The sequence below is a fragment of the Osmerus eperlanus genome, chromosome 14 (genome assembly GCF_963692335.1).
Source record: "Osmerus eperlanus chromosome 14, fOsmEpe2.1, whole genome shotgun sequence".
In the NCBI taxonomy this organism is placed as follows: Eukaryota; Metazoa; Chordata; class Actinopteri; order Osmeriformes; family Osmeridae; genus Osmerus; species Osmerus eperlanus.
The window spans coordinates 12,542,917-12,565,411 of NC_085031.1; the positions used below are offsets into that span (position 1 = coordinate 12,542,917).

General features: G+C 44.7%; 1 protein-coding gene across 1 annotated transcript; it reads right to left on the bottom strand.

Moving 5' to 3' along the window:
- Window positions 1-558: 558 nt before the first annotated feature.
- On the bottom strand, window positions 559-17,182 carry LOC134033750 (uncharacterized). Its single transcript, XM_062478028.1, has 10 exons — window positions 17,068-17,182; window positions 16,579-16,746; window positions 16,353-16,481; window positions 15,990-16,049; window positions 15,762-15,841; window positions 15,430-15,529; window positions 15,147-15,230; window positions 11,801-12,061; window positions 10,468-10,565; window positions 559-910 (listed from the first exon to the last, which is right to left on the bottom strand). The coding sequence occupies exons 1-9, from the start codon at window positions 17,096-17,098 to the stop codon at window positions 10,513-10,515; spliced, it is 966 nt and encodes a 321-aa protein (XP_062334012.1). The 5' UTR covers window positions 17,099-17,182; the 3' UTR covers window positions 559-910; window positions 10,468-10,512.
- Between the last annotated feature and the right edge of the window lie 5,313 nt (window positions 17,183-22,495).

A 22,495-nucleotide genomic window follows, 5' to 3' on the forward strand; every position in this document is an offset into this window, starting at 1 on the left:
GAATATATGACCTCCCTGATACATGGCTGAAAATGTCTGACACACCAACCAAACCATCACAGGTGACTTATCTGTCCTGGCCATGCATAACCTGAAGAAGATCACCCATCTGGTTAACTGAAAGATAATGGGGTGATACAAGGCATCATCCATCCCCCTTCCAAGATATATTTTTGATTATTATTAGCACAGATAATATCTTGGCTACTGGACAACAGGCCAGCCAAAAGCTGAAGAGAGAAGGCACTACAGGTCCTCATCAGCGTGGCCCAGGAATGTGGTTGGCATGCTGTCAGGGGATTCCTGTCTTTTAATGCTTTTACGTTAACGCTAATGCACCTGGAGCCTGTGTTAGTTAATTAGATGACAGTGTACAATACACAGTGTCAGACTGTGTAAATTGAGGTAGATATAAAAATATTGGTTTGTTGATTACTTTTACAGATGCTACAAAATGGGTGCTAATTTGACTGGGTTAGGGCATGGAGATTAAAAGACAGGAAGCTTGTTCATTTATCAGCACACAAATAACACAAAAAAGCATAACCAGCCTTAAGCAGAGACATTTTAATAAAAATTTATGAATACAAAAGTTGGATTGGTTAATGGAAATATGCACACAGCAAATACAGTTAATTAAAAACGTTTTTTTTTTAATGCTTTAAGCATTTAAGCACTACCTGGCATTTACATTTTAGCATTTAGAGAAAAAAAGAATTCATCCCAAAATAATGTTTTCTTGTTACTTGCAAATATGTACAGTGTAAAAAGATCAAGAGTGCTGGTCTAAAGATGAGTGAGTTATGGCAATAGCTCATAAAAAGCAACCTTATCGATACATACACACAAGTCAGATGAATAATTGCGATGTTCCAGATTTTTTTTCTTCTTGAGTTTTTCTTCGCATCTTCTGAAAAGAGAAAAGAGCAAAATGTCAGGAACTTTTTGTCCCTGTGTCAGCTGACCTGCGGTCTCCTGCTTCCTCGCCCTCCACCGCACCTTCTGCTATGTCTGTACGTGTGACACCTTTGCCATGGCCTTTGATCTCTGTCCTCAAACATCTGTTTGAGGGAACGTCTACCTGACTAAATCCACCACTTATTTATGAAAAGACATCAAGGTCCTGTAAAACGAGGTATGCCCTCTAGGTGTCCCTGCCTTCCACTTTGGGTTCAACTCAGGATATTGTTCACATGATATATTCGCTTTGAACACAAGCAAATTGTTTGCGTGGCAAGACTATTTGGCATACACTTTAAGGCACCTGTCTTGTTGTTGCAATGTCTTAAGGTACAGTCATAACTAATGCTACCTTTTCCACATGGATTTTCAAATGGACTCTCCATATCTGAGAACTGCTGAGGCACTAAATGGGTTTGAGCGTCACATTTTCACTCCAGTCGAATGTTTCTAAAAGAGTCTCTTGTTCTCCAAGCCACAATATCTACCTGTTAAACCCTCAACGTTGACCTGGGTTAATCTCCAACTATCCAATAAAACGGACTGGTTTGGAACAGTGGATTGGTAACAGAGTCCTCCTAATGTGATTATCAAGGCAGGGCTCGTGTTGCAGGTGAGCCCTCACACACGGCCAAAAGAGTGGCTGAGCTACGCTTGTGGTCGTAAGAGCTGATAGCCATCAGTGGAGGCCGGTTATCACAGTGGAGGAGAAACCTAGTTGCTGAAAGACTGGGCATTCCAAGGGGGATTTAGCGTCTCTCTGGAGAATATGTTGAGGCTGAACTGTGTGGCCTGCTGTCTGAGGGATACTTGTTGTCTCTATACTTATACACTCAAAACAAAAAGGACAACAAAAAATCCAAAGTCATTATATAGTTGGCTCTCTTTTCCTGCATTGGTAGGATCAAACTATCTATCTACAAACAATCTATCCATCCATCTATATCTATCTATCTATCTATCTATCTATCTATCTATCTATCTATCTAGCTATCCTTACGTAAAAACACAGACATGTAGAGAATGTGAATTTTAGGGCCTTGTTGTGCTAGATACTATAGTAATACCTTGTAGGCTTGTACAAATATTCTGTGAAGTCTGGTAAATGTCTTGGGGCAAATTCAGATTGTATGGGTGTGTGTAAAAACAGTGGGTTGAAAAAAACAGAACTGAAAAATGTATCTGATCTGATAGATTGACAACTACAAGGTTAAGTGGCATTTAGAACAAGGTAATACAAATATTTTAAGTCAAAGCAATACTGAGCTTGCAGCCCTGCAGTAAATTATCAAGCTATTGGGGTGAAAGCTCATTTCAGTACAAACCCAGACCAGAAGGCTCCAATATAATGATATATATGGTATCACATGACTAATATCTACAGAATGTATGAGGTTGAAAATGAACAATTCCTCACAAATCCTGATGCTGGGTAGACAATATTATAAATGTATCTACCCATTGCTCCTCTCCAACTAAATAAAGCCCTTCCATACAAGCATAATTAAGGTGCTACATTCCTAAAGCTGTCTCTCGGAGGAATACTTCCTCCACCTACACAGTAGTTCAGCTAAACTCTGTCTGCCTAGTGAAAGACACGTATTAACACGTGCCAGTGTGACTTGTCAGTTTGCAGCTGATGCAAGGAATGACAGCCTGATCCCTGGCTAAGGTGGTGTGAGCAGGTGACTGTCAGTCTCTCACTGAGAACCCTCCAGATCACAGTAGCCCTACCAGGCCAAAAGACCCAGACCAGGAATGTTTAAACAACCACATTGAATGATGAGACATAAAAACACAATTCTCAAAGGGATGGCAGGTCTATTCCAGGTGGGGTTCCACATACTATTGAATGCACTGGCACAAGCAGCACACAACAATTCCATTATACTATAGACTTCACGATGGAGACCACAAGGTCACATGGCATAAATTTGATAATGGCTGCTGGTTTGGAGTATGATCTCTTTCCAGTGAGAAGGCAGAATCTTTTTGTTCCACTGACGGCTAAATCTCTTTGGCTTACCTGATGCTCTTTGACAACAAAAAGGGATGATTTGTGAACAAGTAACATTCCTGTCACCTCACCCACACTGTGTTGAGAAGCCATTTCAGGGATCTAGGGACTGAGAGGATTGGGTACTTCCATGATCCAGTGTTCAGCAGACTCCATCTCCTGTGTTTATCTGGATAATCCCACCCTGAGGGATTTTTTCGTCCGTAGACAAAGTATAGCCCTGCATTTAGTACTGCCGACAACCTTAAGAAGGTGTCATGTGACAAATGATTTTTGGAGATTAGCTATCAATCAAAGCCTTATACGTGTCTAACATTTGTAATCGATCTAAAATACAACATTGCTGTTACATGTCCTCAAAACAACTTGCACAAAAAGCTTGAAGTACATCAGTAATGCTTAGGACAGGACAGACAACCCAGCATGGTGCCATTGCAGACAATGTCACCGGCTGACCACGACAAAGACCGGAGCCATCGACAAAGCCTATGTTGAACCTATGTTGTTCTATGTTTAGAGAGCAATGGAACCTGGTATCTGTTGACAAGTTAGCGAGGTGCTAACACCATTTCCGTATTGCATATCAAACTACGGCCCGATTCTTCATCCCCTCACTCTCCTGTCATTCTTTTTTCCTCTGTTGAAGGATGTGCGTAGTGTGTAGCGCCTACGGCTAGCGCTATAACTGTCTGTTTTGGTATACGGCAAGCAGCTGCCACAGCACGGGCAAAAGGACGAGAGAGGCAAGGAGAAACCGTGACAGCTTTGCTGGAACCTTTTTGTAAACCGGGGCTGAGCGGTTAGGGAATCAGGCTACCAATCAGAAGGTTGCCGGTTCGATTCTGGCTGTGCAAAGCAAAGTGACGTTGTGTCCTTGGGTAAGGCATTTCACCCTCCTTGCCTCGGGGGAATGTCCCTGTATTTACTGTAAGTCGCTCTGGATAAGAGAGTCTGCTAAATGACTAAATGTAAATGTAAACCGACTAAAACATAGACTTGACAGGTTAGGGGTTTCCACACTTACAATGTTTGTCAAAGGGGTGGAGTGTGCATGGGTTACTAGAGAACTGTGAACACTCAAGGGTTTTGCTTTATGTAAAAACAATCTCTTAAAGCTCTTCTGCTTGTGTCCCTAAGATCTCTGCAAGGAAGGATTCCTCTCACCAGAATGATAGACATTGCCTTTAAAGGAGCTGATCTAGCAGACACTGGAGTCTGCTCGATCAGACAAGGTAAGATGGCAAGGGATTTGAGATTGACACAAGGGTTCCCATCCCTCTCCTCCTTGCAGGCAGTGTGTACCCTCTCATTTGGTCTGACCCATGACCTTATAACTCAGTGTCCACAAAGGAGGGTGAACTCTAAAGGTCATGGAACCCAAGCAGGAAGGAGACAAACTCAGTTGCTTTGTGATGTGGGCAAGAGTCACAAGTTTGGCACTTGAACTGGGTCTCATATTATATAGAGAAGCATCAGACCTCTGATGTACATTCTGAGTGCTGCCAATGTTTTAATGATGGTTTGTGGCAGTTTCAGGAGTAATGAAGAAGTTTCAATTTGTTTGAGAGTGTTTTGAAACAGATTTATGCAATTTCAATTTCACATCCACATTTGATATATAACACAAGACAAGGCTACTAAAAGCCTATTTCCCTAAACGAGGGCTACAGGAGAAGGATAAATAGGTTCCTGTCTGGTTATTACTTCCTTGTATGACCCTTACCAACCCTAACCCTTCGATTGAGTTGACCCCATTTGTCAAGGTCTCGGTATCCTTCACAAAGGCAAACCATGACCACACAATGGGGGCTAAGTTTCAAAACAAGACAAGTTAAACCAATCTAGGTGTCATCTCTGCTTGTTCTCTCTTGCATGTAAATGACAGGATGTTCACTATGATGGTTTTCCTGAGAAGTCAACGAACCATATTTAGTACCGTTATATTTAAACGACCATTCAAGGTGAGTTTAAGGCCCATGTTACACATCAAATATATATACTCATTGTCTTTTATTGCAAATGCCTGTCACTGGTGAGTGGCTTTATGGTTACTTTATTAGAATTTTCACAAGGGGGAATATGACACCATAGTTACCATGACCTCTGACACACAAGTGATAAAAAGTATTGCTATGTTGCCGGGCACTACTAACGGTTGTGGGTGTGTGGCTATGGCATCTAAAATACATGAAAGTTTTACTGAACGCTGGGAAAGACATGTCGAACAAAAGCAAAAAGGTTGTGACCAGGTCACAACAGCACCAACGCTTACAGGAAGGTCAGCTCCTGAGTATATTTGTAGCTCTTGTGTATATTTGTAATGGGTAAATGAACAACCTTAGGAGTCCGACTTTAAAATTCACCCACGCATTCAGACATATTTAGACTTTCCAAATACGTCTGACTGTTAAGGACAGCCAGGTCGCTTGGACAGCTGGATAGCGGGTGTTGTAGGAAGACCCTGCTAGAGGTGAATATGCACCCCATGCTGCATATATATATATATATATATATATATATACTGTATATATATATATATATATCTATCCATATATATGGATAGATATATAAATAGTATCAAAAACTCCCACTTACCCCCACTCCCACTTATCATGTTACGAACCTAGATGGGTTGACAGTAAAAACAGTGACAAACAAAGAAGGTGTGAGGATTTACAGGGAAATCAAAAGCCTGTGACTGACTAATGTAGCTTGGCACCTTAAATGTACTCTGGTGTTTCTCTGGTCTGGTGTGTGTGTGTGTGTGTGTGTGTGTGTGTGTGTGTGTGTGTGTGTGTGTGTGTGTGTGTGTGTGCATGCGTAAATGGTGTGTCTGAGGACTTTATGCTGTTAATATCAACATCAAAGGAAGCCTCTGTCATGTCACACTGCCGGGACAAAGACAGGGAGGCGGGCCTGTTTTGAAGGAGAGTGTGTTCTAACTTGGGAAATTATAGGTTGCTTAAATGTTTTACGCTGTTTACAACAAACACATTTTGTATAGCGCTGTTGTGTTCCTTTTACAATTGCTATAATTATCAGATTACATGTCTCCTCAGTCAGTCAGAAGTCAGTTTATCATGATATCAGGATTCTACAGGATCCACAGTATCAACATTGCCTCGTCTGCGAAGTAGAGCTTTGTTCTAAGAACATAAGAACGCACAACACGAATATAGTTACAAGAGTGCTTACCACTCTGGCACATTAAACCCAGTCAGGAGATTTAATAGTATGGCATCAGGCTATAGTGTGGAACGCAGACAGGTTAAATACTATCAACACTGAAACCTTATTATATTTCAAATGTCTCACATTGCAGGATAACGTATGTTAATGTTATCAAAACATGGCTTATTCTTGTTTCTATGGAGCCATAATAAGTGATGCCAGCTATGCAATTGTAACCATGATGAACTACATGTAACATGATCTAAAATGAATTCTCAGTGATAACATGACTTAATTCTCCATTGAAAACTGTCTGTACAGTAAGTATTCCTGGTATTGTGTTACATGGCCCATGATAAAAATAGATTCATGGACAATAGCATAATGATCCCAACTCTCTGGACTCTACAGGAGGCTGGAGGTTAAAGATGCCCTGTTGTTAGGCCAGGATCCACATTCTATTCTGTCTCAATGGTACTGCCATTGCCAATTACTGAATATTCCAGTCAAAATCAACGTCACCAACAATGTTGGCACTGCATGACAACTTTAAACAAACACATTTTCCCAGGTCCACGATCCTATCAGAATTCTCGTGGAAGAGCTACAGTAGAATTATACCTAAATGTACAGTAGGGTCTGGTCTGGGATCAGCCTCCAACAGCTGCTTCTGCCCTGGGGGAGTGAGAGGGGCGTCCCAGCTTGCTTTTCCATCAGTCCCTCCCTGTTATAAAGTTTATGGTTTGTGTAAGTGTGTATGTAGCTTCCTGAATGTGATGTTTGATGTGGCAGAGTTGGGCCTGTGTCATATCATCTGCTTTACAAACTCTCTCACACACACACACACACCTACACACACACACATCATGTGTGGGCATGTGTGTACATGTGAATGTGTGTAAAGATGTCCAGGTAAAATAACAGAGGCTCATCTAAGCCACATCAAACCTCGCATCCAGGAAGCTTCCAGTCACTGTTATTACTGAGATGAACCTTCCTCTGTCTCCACACCTCCTCCTCTGCCAGCCCACCGTAAACACACACAGGCTTTCCGACAAAACTGACTTTTGACCCTTACAGTGGTGTCCTGTCTCTGAACCAGCAAGTCCTTTCTCATTGTATGAGCATGCCATCTAATGAAATTGCTCATGCTAATTACTAGGCTTGTCTCCTTGCTACATTCTCTCTCCCTCTTTCCCTTACCTGTTCTTTCCCTCTCTCTCGGAGGGTGGGGTATCCCACAGTCAGACAGGTAAGCACCACAGCGTCTGTCATTATTCCAGAGAGATTTACGAGGCTCCCTTGCACCCCTCCGATGTCCGTGGAAGGCTTTCCCTGCAGTGTTGGCCTCAGACATGAAAGCCTCTCTTCCCGCAGATTGGAAAATCATACCCCCTAAGCTCCAGGTCTAATTATACTGCTTTATGAGCTGTCAGCCCCACGTCCATTATCTGGTTGGGGCCCTTTCAAGTTCCTTCTCCATCGTGCTCATCCTCTGCCTAAACCAGGTGTGATTGATAAGTGGTTCTCCTGTTCTGGTATCTCCTGCTTCTCTGTACAGCTGACTCAACCTTTTCAAAAGGCAGGACTCATTCCGTTTTTCATAATGGTTTTACGTTACGACTTTTTAAGACATGCATAAGTACCAAACTGTGAGTTACGCGGACAAGCTTTCAAGTCAGTTTCTCTCAGGCCGAACTCGATATCAGTGACCGCCTCTGTCGTTAATATCTTTCTCACCCCTTCCAAGCTCAATAAAGTCCACCGTGGGCATATCAGTGGCTCTCTCTCTCTTATAAATAATGTAGCTTTTGCAAAGGGGATCCATAACTCCTCAAGCACGAAACTCGACACCATATCAATAATCTGCTGGAGTTCAAGAAACGTGGACCGTCTTGACTTTGCAAAAGTTTATGGACATTCCCAAGGCCAATTAGTGTTAGTTTATATATACAGAGTTATGTTTAAAGTCGATCATAATTCACACTGACAAATTAAGTAGTAATTAATTTTAAAATGTCCCTTTTTATGCTTACATTAGCACATTACTCATGTTAAATAACTTTTGTCAACATTTTTCATTTTGTAGTTCTACTTGTTCTACAGTTCCTACACTTAAGAGTTGAATAAATATAACTTAACCAAGCGTAATGTGTATATGACAGACATCTTCAATGTCCATCGTTAGGTGACACCGTACACAGCCCCCTCTAAGAGGACGACTCGGGTCTAGCGTCATCTGTGTCTAGTCTGACTAATAATGGTGGTCAAAAGACAATGATTGTAATTACAGCATACAATCGTTCTAAAAAAAAATAGTTTAAATAACAGGACTTTCTCTGAAGTTGTAACTTGTCCTGAAATGGTGCATGAGTGGCCTTTGTGTGCGCTGCAGGTGGTCTTTCCTGTGTGTCTGCCTGTGCGCGACTCGATGGTCTACAAAAGGTGTTTGTCTGGTACATATTCTTGAGAGTAAACCTGTGCTTCTCCTAAACAGCTTCCTTTGCTCCGCTCCGACTTATCTGACCCCCACCCACTGACCACCCCCGTGCAACACATTCCTAATCCCTTCACCCAGCGTGGCCTGTGGAGAAGGACAAGAAGAGGGGGTTGGGGAAACCTGACCTTTCTTCTCACAGGATGGCGCCACAGGCTGCCACACAAACCCCCCCCCCCCCCATTAAGAGGGGTCGGTGCAGAGGCAGGGTGGTGCTGGTGGTCCATGTTGGGGAGGTAGGTGGGTGTGGGGGGAGGGGGAAGTGGGGACGACGACAAAGTGTTGCGCAACACCAAGGCTATGTCCATGTCATGGCACCAAACTTTTGTGTGTCTTACCTTTCCAGATCCTTAACTGTTTTCTGTCACCCTTGCTGTCATTTATAAAGTGAGGGGACGTGACATCACAGGCCAGAGAGAGAGATATCCAGGGAATGGCAGTGTCTCAGCCTACAAGTGGTTAGTCTTTCCATACCCTGACGGACCACGACACTCAATCCCTGACCGCAGCGCCACACAATGGGCTTTAGACCCTGTCAGGACAGGTTTGTCAAGGTATGCTGAGTGGGCAACATCTGTCACTGGTCACAGAACAGGACCAAATACTGTGACTGAGATGCCTGTCCACAGCTCATTGTTCTACAACAATCACCCCCCCCCCCCCCCGAAAAGAAAAAAGAATAACTAAACAATTATGAAATTCACAAAACGTAATCATTTTGAGGGGCATCGAAGGGAAGGCCTTCTTTAACCTACGAAATAGTAGATTAGAAGTTACAGAGGAGGTGAGGTGTAAAAGACAGATACATTATAATCACTGCGGACAATTCTGACAACAGAGGATTCCAGGGATTTCTAAGGGTCAGGGCTTTTTGTGAAAAGGGACGGAAACCGTGACTGCTAACACGGCCTGAGATCAGGGCCCATCATCGGCTGCTTAGAGCGGCGGGAATTCCTCGGGCCTTGAGGGCCTCGGTGCGGCAAGCTTCTGAGCGCAAACCACAGCACAGGTGCAGCAGACGAGAACATCCCGAAGGGGACGATGATTTGACGGAGAGTGGCAAAGAAGGTGCAGCGGGGGGAATCTCTCAGGATGTTAACAAGAAATGACATTAAGGAATGAGAAGAGGCCAAGGTATGAGTAGTCGTATGAGTAGTCAGAAGGACAGAGCACTGGGGAAATGTACAGTGATGAATGATGGTTGAGTCTTGATATTATGGGAATTATTACCCACTAATCAAAGATAAAAAAAAGATATAGAAATAACTAACTTGAATACAGTGGATCTTGAATATAATGACACTTTTTGCATCTTGCATAGGGGTGAAACATAATGTGGCTGTATACAAATTCCATTAAAAAGCAATATGTTATGACCGGCAATGAGACGGAACCTCAGCAACCACACAAGAACCAGACATCTCTTCGGGAATATCTCCACAGCTAGCATTCAGAGAGAGTAATAATACATCCATGTCCTGAAACATGATTTAGATGATTTATGAAGACAAGGGCGGGGGGGGGGGCAATATAGATAACCACATGTTAATAACCTGCAGTATGAGTCAATTTGGTGCTCACGTCCTATTTATAATCGACGTCAATTCTGGATGGGCGTCCTGTAACACGATGGCGACCAGAAGTCGTTTGCGGCCGTGGAAACCAGTGGAGGTTGGGGACTGGGCTCTCCGTTTACCAACACCTGAGCTGGGTAAGTGGTCCAGCAGCTGCAGCTGAGGGGTGGTGGGATGGAGGTGGTGGCGGGGGTGTGGGGGCAAAAAGGGGAGGGTTGTCTGGGGGTCCAGCTCTGTAGAAGGCTCACCTTGGTTCTCCGCGTCTGCAGAAGAGAGGGGAGGAGGGGTGGACCTCACACCGGGTTGTCCTGGGGGATCTGGGAGAAGCTACGGCGCTGCCTCTCTCCTGTTCAGGAAAGACAGGGGATTCATGATGGGGAAACAAGGAGATGGAACTCGAAAAATTCAACAAAACTCTGATTGAAGTGACGGAAAAGATGGACATTGAGGCGTTCTATAATAAGTATAGGGGGAGTTCCATAATAAGTGAGTGCTGTAGTGAGCACTATAATGAGATGTAATAGAAAGTGGCTGACCCAAGTGCACAGAGGCATTCAGTGTACCCCATAAGTACAGTAGAAGGACAGTAACAGGCGCCAAACTGACACAGCCACACTGTAGTCCTCCGTACTGATGGCGGCATCCACATTCCAAGCTTTGAAAGAGCGTTGAGAGAGGGAAAAGGCCATCTGGAGTTCTCCTTCTCTCTCTTGTAATGACCTCCATGACATGTTCTCAGTGAGAGGAGATGACCCTAACACACACACACGCTGCTAACGATGGCCCTGTCACGGCCAACACCATCAGCCATGAGTGTTTCAGCCATGCATGCTCCGGGCTGACTTTCACCATAGTTTACATTTACATTTAGTCATTTTGCAGACGCTCTTATACAGAGCGACTTACAGTAAGTACAGCGACATTCTCCCCGAGGCAAGTAGGGTGAAGTGCCTTGCCCAAGGACACAACGTCATTTTTGCACGGCCGGGAATCGAACCAACAACCTTCTGATAAATAGCCCGACTCCCTAACCGCTCAGCCATCTGACTCCCTCATAGTTGGTGGCGGCGCTACAGTAAGTGACTTGAACGATGTAATGCTGCATTCCAAAAGGGCAGAGCACTCATTCTTTCTCTTGGAAAAATAGCGGGTGACAGTTAAGGTGTTGGTACAGACTCCATTGCTTAATTACAGGGGGGAAACTGTTGAAACACGAGCTGACCAAGTGTTAGTCATAGAATATGGACAAAGTCTGGGAGCTGTCGCACTCACACCATCCTGTGCTATAATGTCAACCCCCAGGGTGAAGCATGCTAAACATACAGCAGCGCTACTGGCTACCACTGTGTAAACTTTTAACCCTGAGCGAGATGATGTGCGTACGTGTGTGTGAACGTGTGTGTGTGTATTTACACACACACACACAAATCAACTTACTCTCATTATCTGTATCCAGATACTATCAGTAAAACATTTTGATAAATAAAACCATACGGCTTGATTGCTTCACCTGTTACCATGGAAACAAACGAGAATTGACTATTTATATAGATGTTGACTATGGTATTGACCAATACTAACCAGCGGGTCCGTTCATGGAATTGTTTACATTGGGGGGCTCTTTCAGTGACTCAGAGGTCTGGCTGGATTTGAGCTCATTGTCAGTCTTCTTCACTTGGGTCTCCTCCACATGGGCCTGCTCTCCTGGTTTGTCCCCCTCAGGGGTACCTGGGGCTGGGCTTGGGGCTGGGCTTGGGGCTGGGCTTGGGGCTGGGCTTGGGGCTGGGCTTGAGGCTGGGCTTGGGTCAGGAACAGAGTCATTGGCTGGTTTGTCTGCATCCACTGTCAAAGAATGAGATTATATCAGGTTATTGCTCAGAATAAACTTTGCAACTCACTTATTGTATGCACTGAAACTAAATGCACAGCATAATCAGAATTACTCAAAAACAACCTATCATTTTTCAACAATGTTTTATCTTCCTATGAACAAAGAACCATACTCACCCCTATAATTTTGAATCTCTGTAAAAGTCCAGTCAACAACATAGTTTTCACCTTCACACCCTAACAGTGATTTCCACCAATGAGGCAAGTCAGATGTACTACTGAAACCTACCATGCTTTGTCATTAGCTGCCATGTAATAACAGCATCCTCAATCTAAGCACCTGCACTCAAGTGGTTCTGCCTACAGTGTGTGTGTGTGTGTGTGTGTGTGTGTGTGCGTGTGTGGGTGTGTGTGTGTGTGTGTGTGTGTGTGTGTCTGTCTGTCTTTGTGAAGAGGGGATTTCTCCTGTGCCAAACCAGACGTGGGTCCTGGATGGTTATGATACAATGATGGGGTGGAATGAAGGACTAGCCCAGAGGGAGTCCCAGCCATGAAGGATTAGCCCAGAGAGAGTCCCAGCCATGAAGGACTAGCCCAGAGAGAGTCCCAGCCATGAAGGACTAGCCCAGAGAGAGTCCCAGCCATGAAGGACTAGCCCAGAGAGAGTCCCAGCCATGAAGGACTAGCCCAGAGAGAGTCCCAGCCATAAAGGACTAGCCCAGAGAGAGTCCCAGCCACACAGCTGTTGGAGGCTGTGGGAAAGCAAGGTCACCCCCTCATTATGACCGGAGGGGCTGGAGGGATGGGGTGAGGACAGAGAGGGAGGAGAGGAGACAGGATGGAAGGAAGTGAGGGGATTTTTCTACTTCTGTACTACAGGTGGTAGGGTGCCTCCCTAGCAACCCCCCCTCCCTCCCCCCCCTCCCTCCACCCCCCCCCCCCCCCCCTTGCCCCAACTGTGTGTTTGAGATGCTTTCACAAGCAGAATAGAAACGTAGCAGAATATGAAGAAATTAACAAATGGAGTAAGTAAGTTAGCAATTTCCTTTTTCTGCCTTGCTGATCTTACAGGAAGCAGTTTGAGAAAGCCTTTGCAAAGCCTTCCTAATTTCTTAGTGCTATTTTTGCTTCTAGTGTCTTGGTGCATGTTTTGCTATTCTTGTCCATATTTCCTCTTTTGAAATGCCTTTAGGCTACTGCTATTTTTGCGGTAAGTGCGGAAAACTTTTTTTCACTGCTAGTGATTTAAATTAATATTTATTTTCCTTTCATACCAGTATATAGCTATTGCTTGTCATGTCACACAAACTTCATTGTTCAGAATTACTTTATACACTATTATGAATGATACTGTGCGTTTGATAATAAATCACTTGACTTGTAGTGCAGCACACGGATGTAAATAATCCCCACCACGTTAACCCTTGTTTGGGTCTGTACTAATAGACTCACTGGACAAACAAGGCCAATGCACACACTCATCACATAATTCGCACATAAAAGGGTCACACCCAATATCTCTCTCTCTCTCCCTCCACACCTGAAGGAGAAAGAATGGAGGAAAAATGCATTGGGGGGGATGGGTATCTTTACAACCAGTCATCCAAACTGACCATCTCCACAGTATGAGTATTGCCCAGGGCAGACAGACATGCTAAGACATGACTGACATAGTAACTCTCCTCTTGGAAGACCATTGAGAAACATCTGAATTTGATCCTTCACTTCCTGATTTAAAACACTTTTTAATACAGTCAAAAGTACAGTCAAACACAAAGGGAAAAAAGAAGGAATTACCCTTTACATAATGACTGTGTTTTCGATCAATTTGAAACTGTTACAATGGAATGGATTCCAGGACAGTTGTAGTTTAGAAAGACCTACAGCACAACGTTGTTTATTGTCCTGTGCTTTTGTCGATTGTTTGGATGTAACACATATAGTATAAGATAAACATTTAAAAAGCCAGCAATTCATCTTTATCAGGATAGTTGGTGGTGTTGTATGTACATCTACACGCTGCATAATGCTGTACCTAGCTGAAACATAATATCTTCACAAAACCATCACTAGTCTTGTTGATAAAATAAGAACATCAATGCAATCCATTGCTAAAAAAGCTGCGGTTGTGACCAACATATCGATGACTCTAGACTCCAATGTGCATTCTCTTGAATTCCTGTTCCACCATGTGTTGAGAACTAGAATTGCATCCCTTTTAAAAGTATTTCTCGGATCTGCTTGCATCATGTGAGATGCAAGGGTGAAGTACATTGTCCACATCCTGTCTGATTAGAAACAGGAATAAACATGAAGCAGCTCTCTATCTTTAAATAGAGAATGACTCATTATGTGGTGAAATTAATCTGTCACACAATCACACCCTCTGTGGGGGGTCGTGACGCGGTATGCGGTACTAGTTAAGGTGCCTACACACTAAAGACAGTGTACGTAACAGCCATCCTGGCACCATCCTTCTTCTTCATCCATTTTGTTCTTCCTACCCATACACCTTCACCCAGACATGTTCTGGTTCTACAATGTGGTCTGTTTGTCTTGCATGACATGATGTCCTTGATCTTGAATTAAATGAATATTTGATACTGTGTGTCTCGGACTGTACTGTGTCGTGCCTGTTCTGTCTCTCGACAAAAGAGAACTAACATGTCACAGGTTTGTGGTTTTGGGGACGTGAAGAAAATAGGATATTACAAAGAGTGCAAAACATTAACACATTTGAACTGGTTCTGGTTGAAATTCAATTTCCACAAAAATGTACAGCAAAAGCTACTAGAATGGAAAATAATATCGTCATTAGGTATTGTAAGGGAAAATATATTTAGTTAGAGCTTCTCTGCATGGCCAGTGAACATGCCAATGGATTACGAACATAGTTGCAGTAGCTTCCTTCTCTTCTCATGCTAAAGTGTAACCCTTTGCGAAAGAGGAAACCAAAGGACACAGAACCCAAAATAATCACTCTACACCTAATTCTGAACAGAGACTGTGCTCTTAGGCTGCTTTTTTGTCACTGTACTATACTGCTCAGTAGGTCCTGACTGTTAGACATCCCCGGATGAAGATGAACCTCTCTCACCCTTCTCTTCCTCCCCTTTCTTAGCGTCAGTCGTCGGGGTGGGGTCTTTGGCTCCGGCGGTAGCACCAGCAAAGGTTTGCATGCCTGGGGGTAAAGGAGGGAGGAGGTTTGAAGGTTGTTGTTATGTTGTGAACAGCAGTTTGTACTAGTAACAGTAGATGTAAAAAAAGACCTGCAAGGCACTTCACCCTACTTGCCTCGGGGAGAATGTCCTTACTGTAAGTCGCTCTGGATAAGAGTGTCTGCTAAATGACTAAATGTAACTCTCAAAGGGTGACCTCACCGTTCCTGGACGAAGAGTCGGCAGCGCCCTCGGGCTCCATGGTGCTGAGGGGGACCTCAGCCTCCTCTTGTCTGCCCGAGCGCATGTCTACAGAGTACCGCTGCAAACACATGCAACCAGGTCACATCCACACTCATGTGAATGCTGCCCTCCATGTTGTACAGTCAAGCTGGTTTTTCTTAATAACTTTCAAATCAGAACTTTTTGCTTTTCTCCCAGTGTGGGGGATCTTTTGGTGAGACCCAAACTAATCTCAATACTTATGGTTCACTTTGTGGCCAAGTTGTGTTGGAATATGTCATTTAAAGGAGTTGGCTAGTGGATGTGCTCACCCTTGACCTCTTCCGTGAGAGGAAACATGCAGCACCAATTACTAGACCAGCAATGATGAGTAGGATGATGATGACAGTGACTGGAGAAGTTAAGAGTGACAGGTTGTGAATGACAATTGATAAGTGGTAAAACAAAGGAATAAACATCACAGGCTTTTCCCCAAGTTTAAAGAGAAGAACGTTTGTTGTACACACTTTGATAGTATATGAAAATACAGAATCTCCTACCGGTGCCGTTGCTTGTGTATGGACTGGTGGGCGTCATATGGCTTGGCTTTGGAAGAAGTTCTTCCAAAAACACATACATCATTTTAATCAGTAGAGATCAGAATCAGAATAGATGCGGACCAAACTGACACATCTAAATCGGAAATCCCTTGCATGGTGCAGTCACATCCTGCCCTGTGGTTCCTCATTCTTCCCCTGCCTTTCACAAATACAGACACCAAACATACAGCAGCGCTACTGGCTACCACTGTGTACCAAAATGTTTTAATACAACCACGCGATGCACAGCCAACCACCAGTGTAAACTAGCAAGGGGCATGACAAGTATGATAAATGGTTCCTGAGGGGGATTGCTCAACTCACCTCTTTTAGTTGGGGTAGGTGTATTTGGTGGTACTGGGGCAACTGTGGTCATGGTAGGCGTGTAAATAGGAGTTGTGACCATAGAGCTGTTAGTAGCGTTGCTGTAATTAGCGTGCGCTGTAGTGTCATCTGTGTCAGGTTTGAATGAAGGGAATGTTACAGCATCACATTCACATTATACACACATTAGACTGGCCTATAAAGATCCCAGGTCAGCTGTTCTTACCAGAGAGTGTAGAGTTTAGGTGCGTGCTGTTTGATCCTGGGTCAGGTGAGAGTGTGGAGCCAACATCTGTATTGTAAGCTGTATCCATGGTGTTAGCTGGTGTTGAAGACTGATTTACAGGTGGACTGGTCATATTGGCCTGTGCCGTGGCAGAAGGCAGGCCAGAACCTGGACATACAGTACAGCACAGTTAAATACCCACAAACAAATGATCATATATCATAAATATGTACATGAACTGAAAATATTTTTAAGGAAAAGTGTCATCTTTGACACATCTTTGATTAAACCAAGCACATTTTCACCATATAAAACGCAAGGTACAATAAGAAAATTAGGAGTAAATCTATTGAATTAACGACTAAATAAACAAAGCAGCACTTGAACCCACCAAAACCATCACACATCAAACTCCCAGAACCCATATCTATATCAAACTGCATCCAGTGCTACTGGCACAGACCTGAAAGCCTTTAAGCAGTAGCTTACCCAAGATAAGGAGATACAAAACCAGGTGCATTTTTTCAGTTAGCAGGTGCTCTCATGTAGTACCAGATAAGAAGGTTGAAGATGCTGCTGCCTGTAAGGACACTGTGTTCCTTCCAGTGTGTATTGCGATACCTTGCAAATGAGCTCAAAAGTGGACCCACCTCTCTGGCAATGACATGGTGAAACAAGGAAAGAGGAACTTGGTCACAGACTTTCTTTTTAGTTTTGTCATCCTTCAAATGAACATCCAACGCCCATGTCTTCCATCATACTGGATGATAAGGTCAATGGTATCATAAGGTCATGGCATCTTGTTTCATCTTGATGAGACAGGTGCCTCCTCATCTGGGTTTTGGCCCGTGTCTCCTCATGTCTTGAGGGAGAACATGTAAAGTGCAACGTGGCTGCAAAATGTAGGACTGACAGGACATGAAAACGAACCAAACAAAGTTTAAATTAGAGCTTTTTAAAGAAGGGCTTTATTGGATAATAAGGCCAATTGCCTTACAGCTGGTAGACAGTGCAGCAGAAGTACACTGCCATGTTCATGATAGCAGGTGCATGCAGGTGGAGCCATGGTCAATGACACTTATTTCCCACTAGATGTCCCCATTAACAAGGGAAAGCTCCTTCCTTCCCAATTTTAAATTCAATTGGTTGAATTGTGGCCTAAACTGAAGTGGTAAATGAGAGATACCAAGTATTTCAAAAATATGTTTGCTTTGTATCCAATGCAGTAAAACAATTACCCATTTACCACCAATCTAGCTTTTATAAAAAATGTTTACTTTGATTATGAGTGAGGTTTAAAGACTGAGCTCTCGGATCTCAGATCTCTAGTGTAAATCATTACCATAAGGTAGTGGAAACTGTAGAGGTGAGACTAGGTATGTAAGGGCCTAATGAACATGAGCAGTCAATAAGTAGATGGTCGAATGTGGGTGTGATACAGTATAAGGTTTAAATTGATTTTCATGCTGTGTTCTTCTAGGGTTTGTAATTTGTTCCTAATGAGGGTTTTGAGTGTGTGGATAGACAAACTGCCGGGTTCTTATGAACAGTGGGTGTATGATGGCGAGTCTGTGGAAAGGAAGGGAGTGACGCATGTGTGTGTTGATTAGGCGTGTGTGTGTCAGAGCCTTGGAGCCTTGTCGCAGAGGCTTGGTTCATTTATAACAGTTTACTTCTCCGTGCTGGAGGTGATCAGCAGGGGGATCAGTGTTAACTGCCACACAGCCTCCAGAGTGCCTCAGAGAGGGCCACCAGAAGCACCTCACGTGCAGCTTGGCCTAGTCTGATCTGGCCGGTTGCAGCCTAGTCTGGTATCTGGATTCTCCTGGACTGATCTGGTCTGGCCTGGCCTGCTTGTGGCAAGTCTGGTTTAGCCAGGTCTAGATTGTCCTTGTGTTGACTGGCCAGGTTTGGCACAATGACAGGACACAGGAGTCTGTTAGCCATCTAGCTAATCCAGGCCTGAGTATGTCCCCTGGCCAGGTCCCGGGGCCACTTATCGTCACATCAGAGTCCAGGCACTGGGGCCGGCCTTGGCCCAGTGGATGAGCTAATCGTTCCTTCTTGGAGGTGTTGGGGAGAGAGGAGGGGAGGCGAGGGAGCTGAGAGAGAGAGCTGAGAGAGAGAGACAGACCACCCACCCAGAGGATTCAGAGGCACACAGGATTCACAGCCCCATTCTGTTGACCCGCACACACACACACACACACACACCGCCCTCCCAGCTCTCACTCTGGGCACAGCCCTTCCCAATTGTTCCCCCTTCTAACATGAGGGGAGGGGGTGGGGAGGGGGTGGACAAGGAGGGAGGGAGGACGGGAGGAGAGAAGGAGAAGAAGGGGTGGGGTGGGGGTGGGGGTGGTGGGTAGGACTAGCCGTAAACAAGGAGCTGAGCTCCCCTGCTTCAGGCCCACAATGGGGGCTGGATTGTGTTGGGAGGGCTGGAGCACCTCTCAGGCCGGCCCTGCCATCAAGAACCTGAATGAAACATCTGTGGAGGCTGAGCCCGAGGGGGAAAACGTGGTTCTGTTGTTCAGCCACACTGACAACCTGTTTTCTTTTTCTCTCTCTCTCTTGTGCACTCTCTCGCTCACTGGTTCTCATTGGCATACACGGAGGCGTACAGTATGAATAGTTTTACAAGCCTGAAGGGGGAAGAATGGGACATAGTTTTAAATGTTTTGGTGAAGGATGATGAGTGTTGGCATGCAGACTTTTACATATTTTTTCCACATGTGTATAAATTCACACATATTAGAAACGTGTGTAGCACTGCAACGGCTTAACAGGAAGGTTTAAATGAATATTTTGGGTGGACATTGTTTGAAAACAAAAAAGGTTATTTAGAGACCACACGAATACATTGCTTAAATCAAATGCACATACGCTCAGCTTAAACATCTGCGATTGGCTGAAAACAAATACTCGCGGACTGTAATTAAATGTACTGTGTAGAAAAACACTTTTATACAAAATGTGGTTTAGGCCTCATCTAATCTCATTGCCAAAAACCCGACATATTCTTACAAAACATATTCACACTTAAAATTAAAATGTTTGTATCCTCAAGACTGCCAACAACCTTTCAACATATAACCAGTAATATCTACAGCATCCAGTAGCACGCAACACATTGTGATACTCTATTTCCCAGGAGACTTTGCAGTCCACCAATCAATCAACATCAGCTCCTCGGCCAACCACCTTCCAAGAAATACGCTACTGCTACACACACACTCCTGAAAAACACAGACACGCACCCACACGTGAACACACACATGCACAGTCCTAGATTGCGGTGTGATGTTGACAGAGCCCCACCACCTCGGCCCTCTCACGGAGAGGAGAGCAAGACCACCAAGACGTTTCCATTTAATTGAGGAGGAAACAAAGCCCCCTGCCCACTTCCCGGTCACCGGTTTGCTTTCATCAATTTCCTCTCTTTTTGGTGCTGTATCATCTGTAATTACTTTTCCTTTCCAACCCCCTCTCACCCCAACTCCCCCCAACTCTCCCTCCCCCCAACTCCCCCTCCCTCTCCCAAGGTAAGCTCCTAACACCGCTGGGCCACTTGCAACCCCCCCCCCCCCCACACCACCACCACCACCAACACCACCAACACTCCCTCCCCACATTAACTTCCACAGAGCCATACCTTTACCATCAATACCAGCCCTCAATAGGTCCCTTCCGGCCTCTAACAATGAAGAGCGCCCCCCTGTTGTCTCCACCACGGCCCGCTGCTGCTCACCTTTCACACCAGAAATGGAGCTGGATAAGACGTGTACAGCTAGCTCCATTCCTCTAACACAGACACGCCAACAAACAAGCAAGTAAACACACTGTACACATTCAATCACACACACACAAATACTGAACTGATACAGGGTACGAGGTGCTGAGAGCCAGCTCCGTCTGTGTTGGCTGGGGTTTGAACTTCATCCATCCCCTTCATCCATCTATCCTCCCTTACTTTCTTCTTTCCTCTCTTTCTCTCTTTCACCTTCCCACTGCATTTCCTAAATGAGACCAAAGCCTTTTTAAGAAGAAGACCAAATACACTATGACTGAAATGCGTAGGTGAACATATTCCCGCATTTATTACCAAGTCTCTTCTTTTGGACTTGCTTTTGTCCAGATTTGACCACCCAGGAAAGTAATATGGATTCCATATATCAGCATACTGCACCACCCACACACCGGAGGAAAGAATATATCAACCAGGCAGCTGATGCTTGATAAGAGAAACCTGCTTCTAATATTGGCGCCTTTGCTTGGTTCAGACAGGGAGTGAAACATCACAAGCACCCACATAAATACCTTTGCAGAAGGAAGGGTGGTGCCAGGCTGAAAACCGCCTGTCATCGAAGTTCAAGCCAAGAAAAAGCTATTATGGTATGTATCTCCATATACCATTTCTTCTTCATGTACCACACACCACCGTGTACTGGCAGGTTTTCTTGGGAATCGTAGTTTGACCTGTGCCTCCTCGTCAGGTCACCCCGAAGGTTACCTGATGAAGAGGGGTGGGGTGGGGGGGGGGGGGGCTGTTGTGTGTCCTCTACAGTACCAGATCACCATGTGGCCTGTTCCTGTAATCCCAAAGTAAATACAGACCCTCGGCCGGAGGGGAACGTCTGGGAACCGACGCTGTGTGGGGGCACGGAGAAAGAAAAAAAGAAAAAGACAGAGAGAGGGAGGGGAAGGAGGGAAGGAAGGAGGGAGGGAAGATTGGAAGGGAGAGGGTGGGTGCGTGGAGGGGGGGGTCTTTTCTGTCATTTACTGTAACACACTTACCCATCCAGGTCATTAGAGAGGTCGACACTGGGAACAGCTTAGAGGGAGGCTGTTTGGGGCCTGGTGGTCAGAAGGCACAAACTGTTTGTCTGAATGAGGGTGGGCTGGGATGGGGGCGGGGGTGGAGGGTGGAGGGGGCGTGGTTGGGTTGGTGAACATGTCCTGATGTGGTCGTCTTGAGGTCATCCATGAAAGAGAAGAGAGCGCTCTGTTCTTGCTATCACGAGTGTGTGTGTGTGTGTGTGTGTGTGTGTGTGTGTGTGTGTGTGTGTGTGAGGGGAGGAGTGAGGGCACCTGTGATTGAGTGCCTAAGCGAGTGAGAGCACATGCATATGTGTGTGCAGGCGTGCGTGTACGTGCTCATGCATGTGCGCACACACATGCAACCGCACACAAGTATACACACACAAAATATAAACAGAAACACACACAGGTCGAGCACACAGCAGAAGGTGCGCAGATGTGCCGCGGACTACAGCAGAGGTAGGTCTTGGACTCCAAATTGATAGCTCTCTGCATATGGCAGTAATACTGGAATCTGACATAATTTCCGATTCTGAAATATGTGTGGCCGTACAAGGGACAGCTTGCGATGCCATTTGGTCAGACAGCAATATTCATGATCTCTTCTGGTATTTTAATTGTGCTATATATTTAATAATTTTTTGCTTTCAAGGCAGTGTGTGCACTCTGATAAGAGAACCGTGTAATCAAATGTGTTCCACATCTCAGGTGGTATGCCAAAAGCCTGACAGGGTGTGATTGATTTTGTTTGTGTAACTTTTTGAAACGAATATACTGTTCTGATGCTCAGCCGTGTCATGTAGTGTTTACGGTAATGCGATAGAAACAGGAATCTGTGCTCTCACATAGACTAACGAGCATTTGCCTTTTTTGTGTGTGTTTTTTTGTGCTTATGTTGCGCTAGTCTTCTGTGCAAATATGCAAGCGCGTGTGTGAGTGTGTTGTGTGAGTATGTGTGAACCTGTGTTAGCAAGGCATGCGTGCAACCAGGGTACACAGGTGTGTACATTTGGGTTTTACTGTTCCACCAACAAACACTACCTGAGTGACTCAAAACAAATGTCTGCAAGTGAGCCATATGACATTCCCCCCACCC

Excerpts from the sequence above, each read along its gene's own strand:
- LOC134033750 (XM_062478028.1), bottom strand. The coding sequence starts at position 17,098 with ATGCACCTGGTTTTGTATCTCCTTATCTTGG. Across the intron at positions 16,747-17,067 it reads TTTGTATCTCCTTATCTTGG|GTTCTGGCCTGCCTTCTGCC; the intron begins GTAAGCTACTGC and ends CTGTATGTCCAG. Across the intron at positions 16,482-16,578 it reads CCTAAACTCTACACTCTCTG|ATGACACTACAGCGCACGCT; the intron begins GTAAGAACAGCT and ends AACCTGACACAG.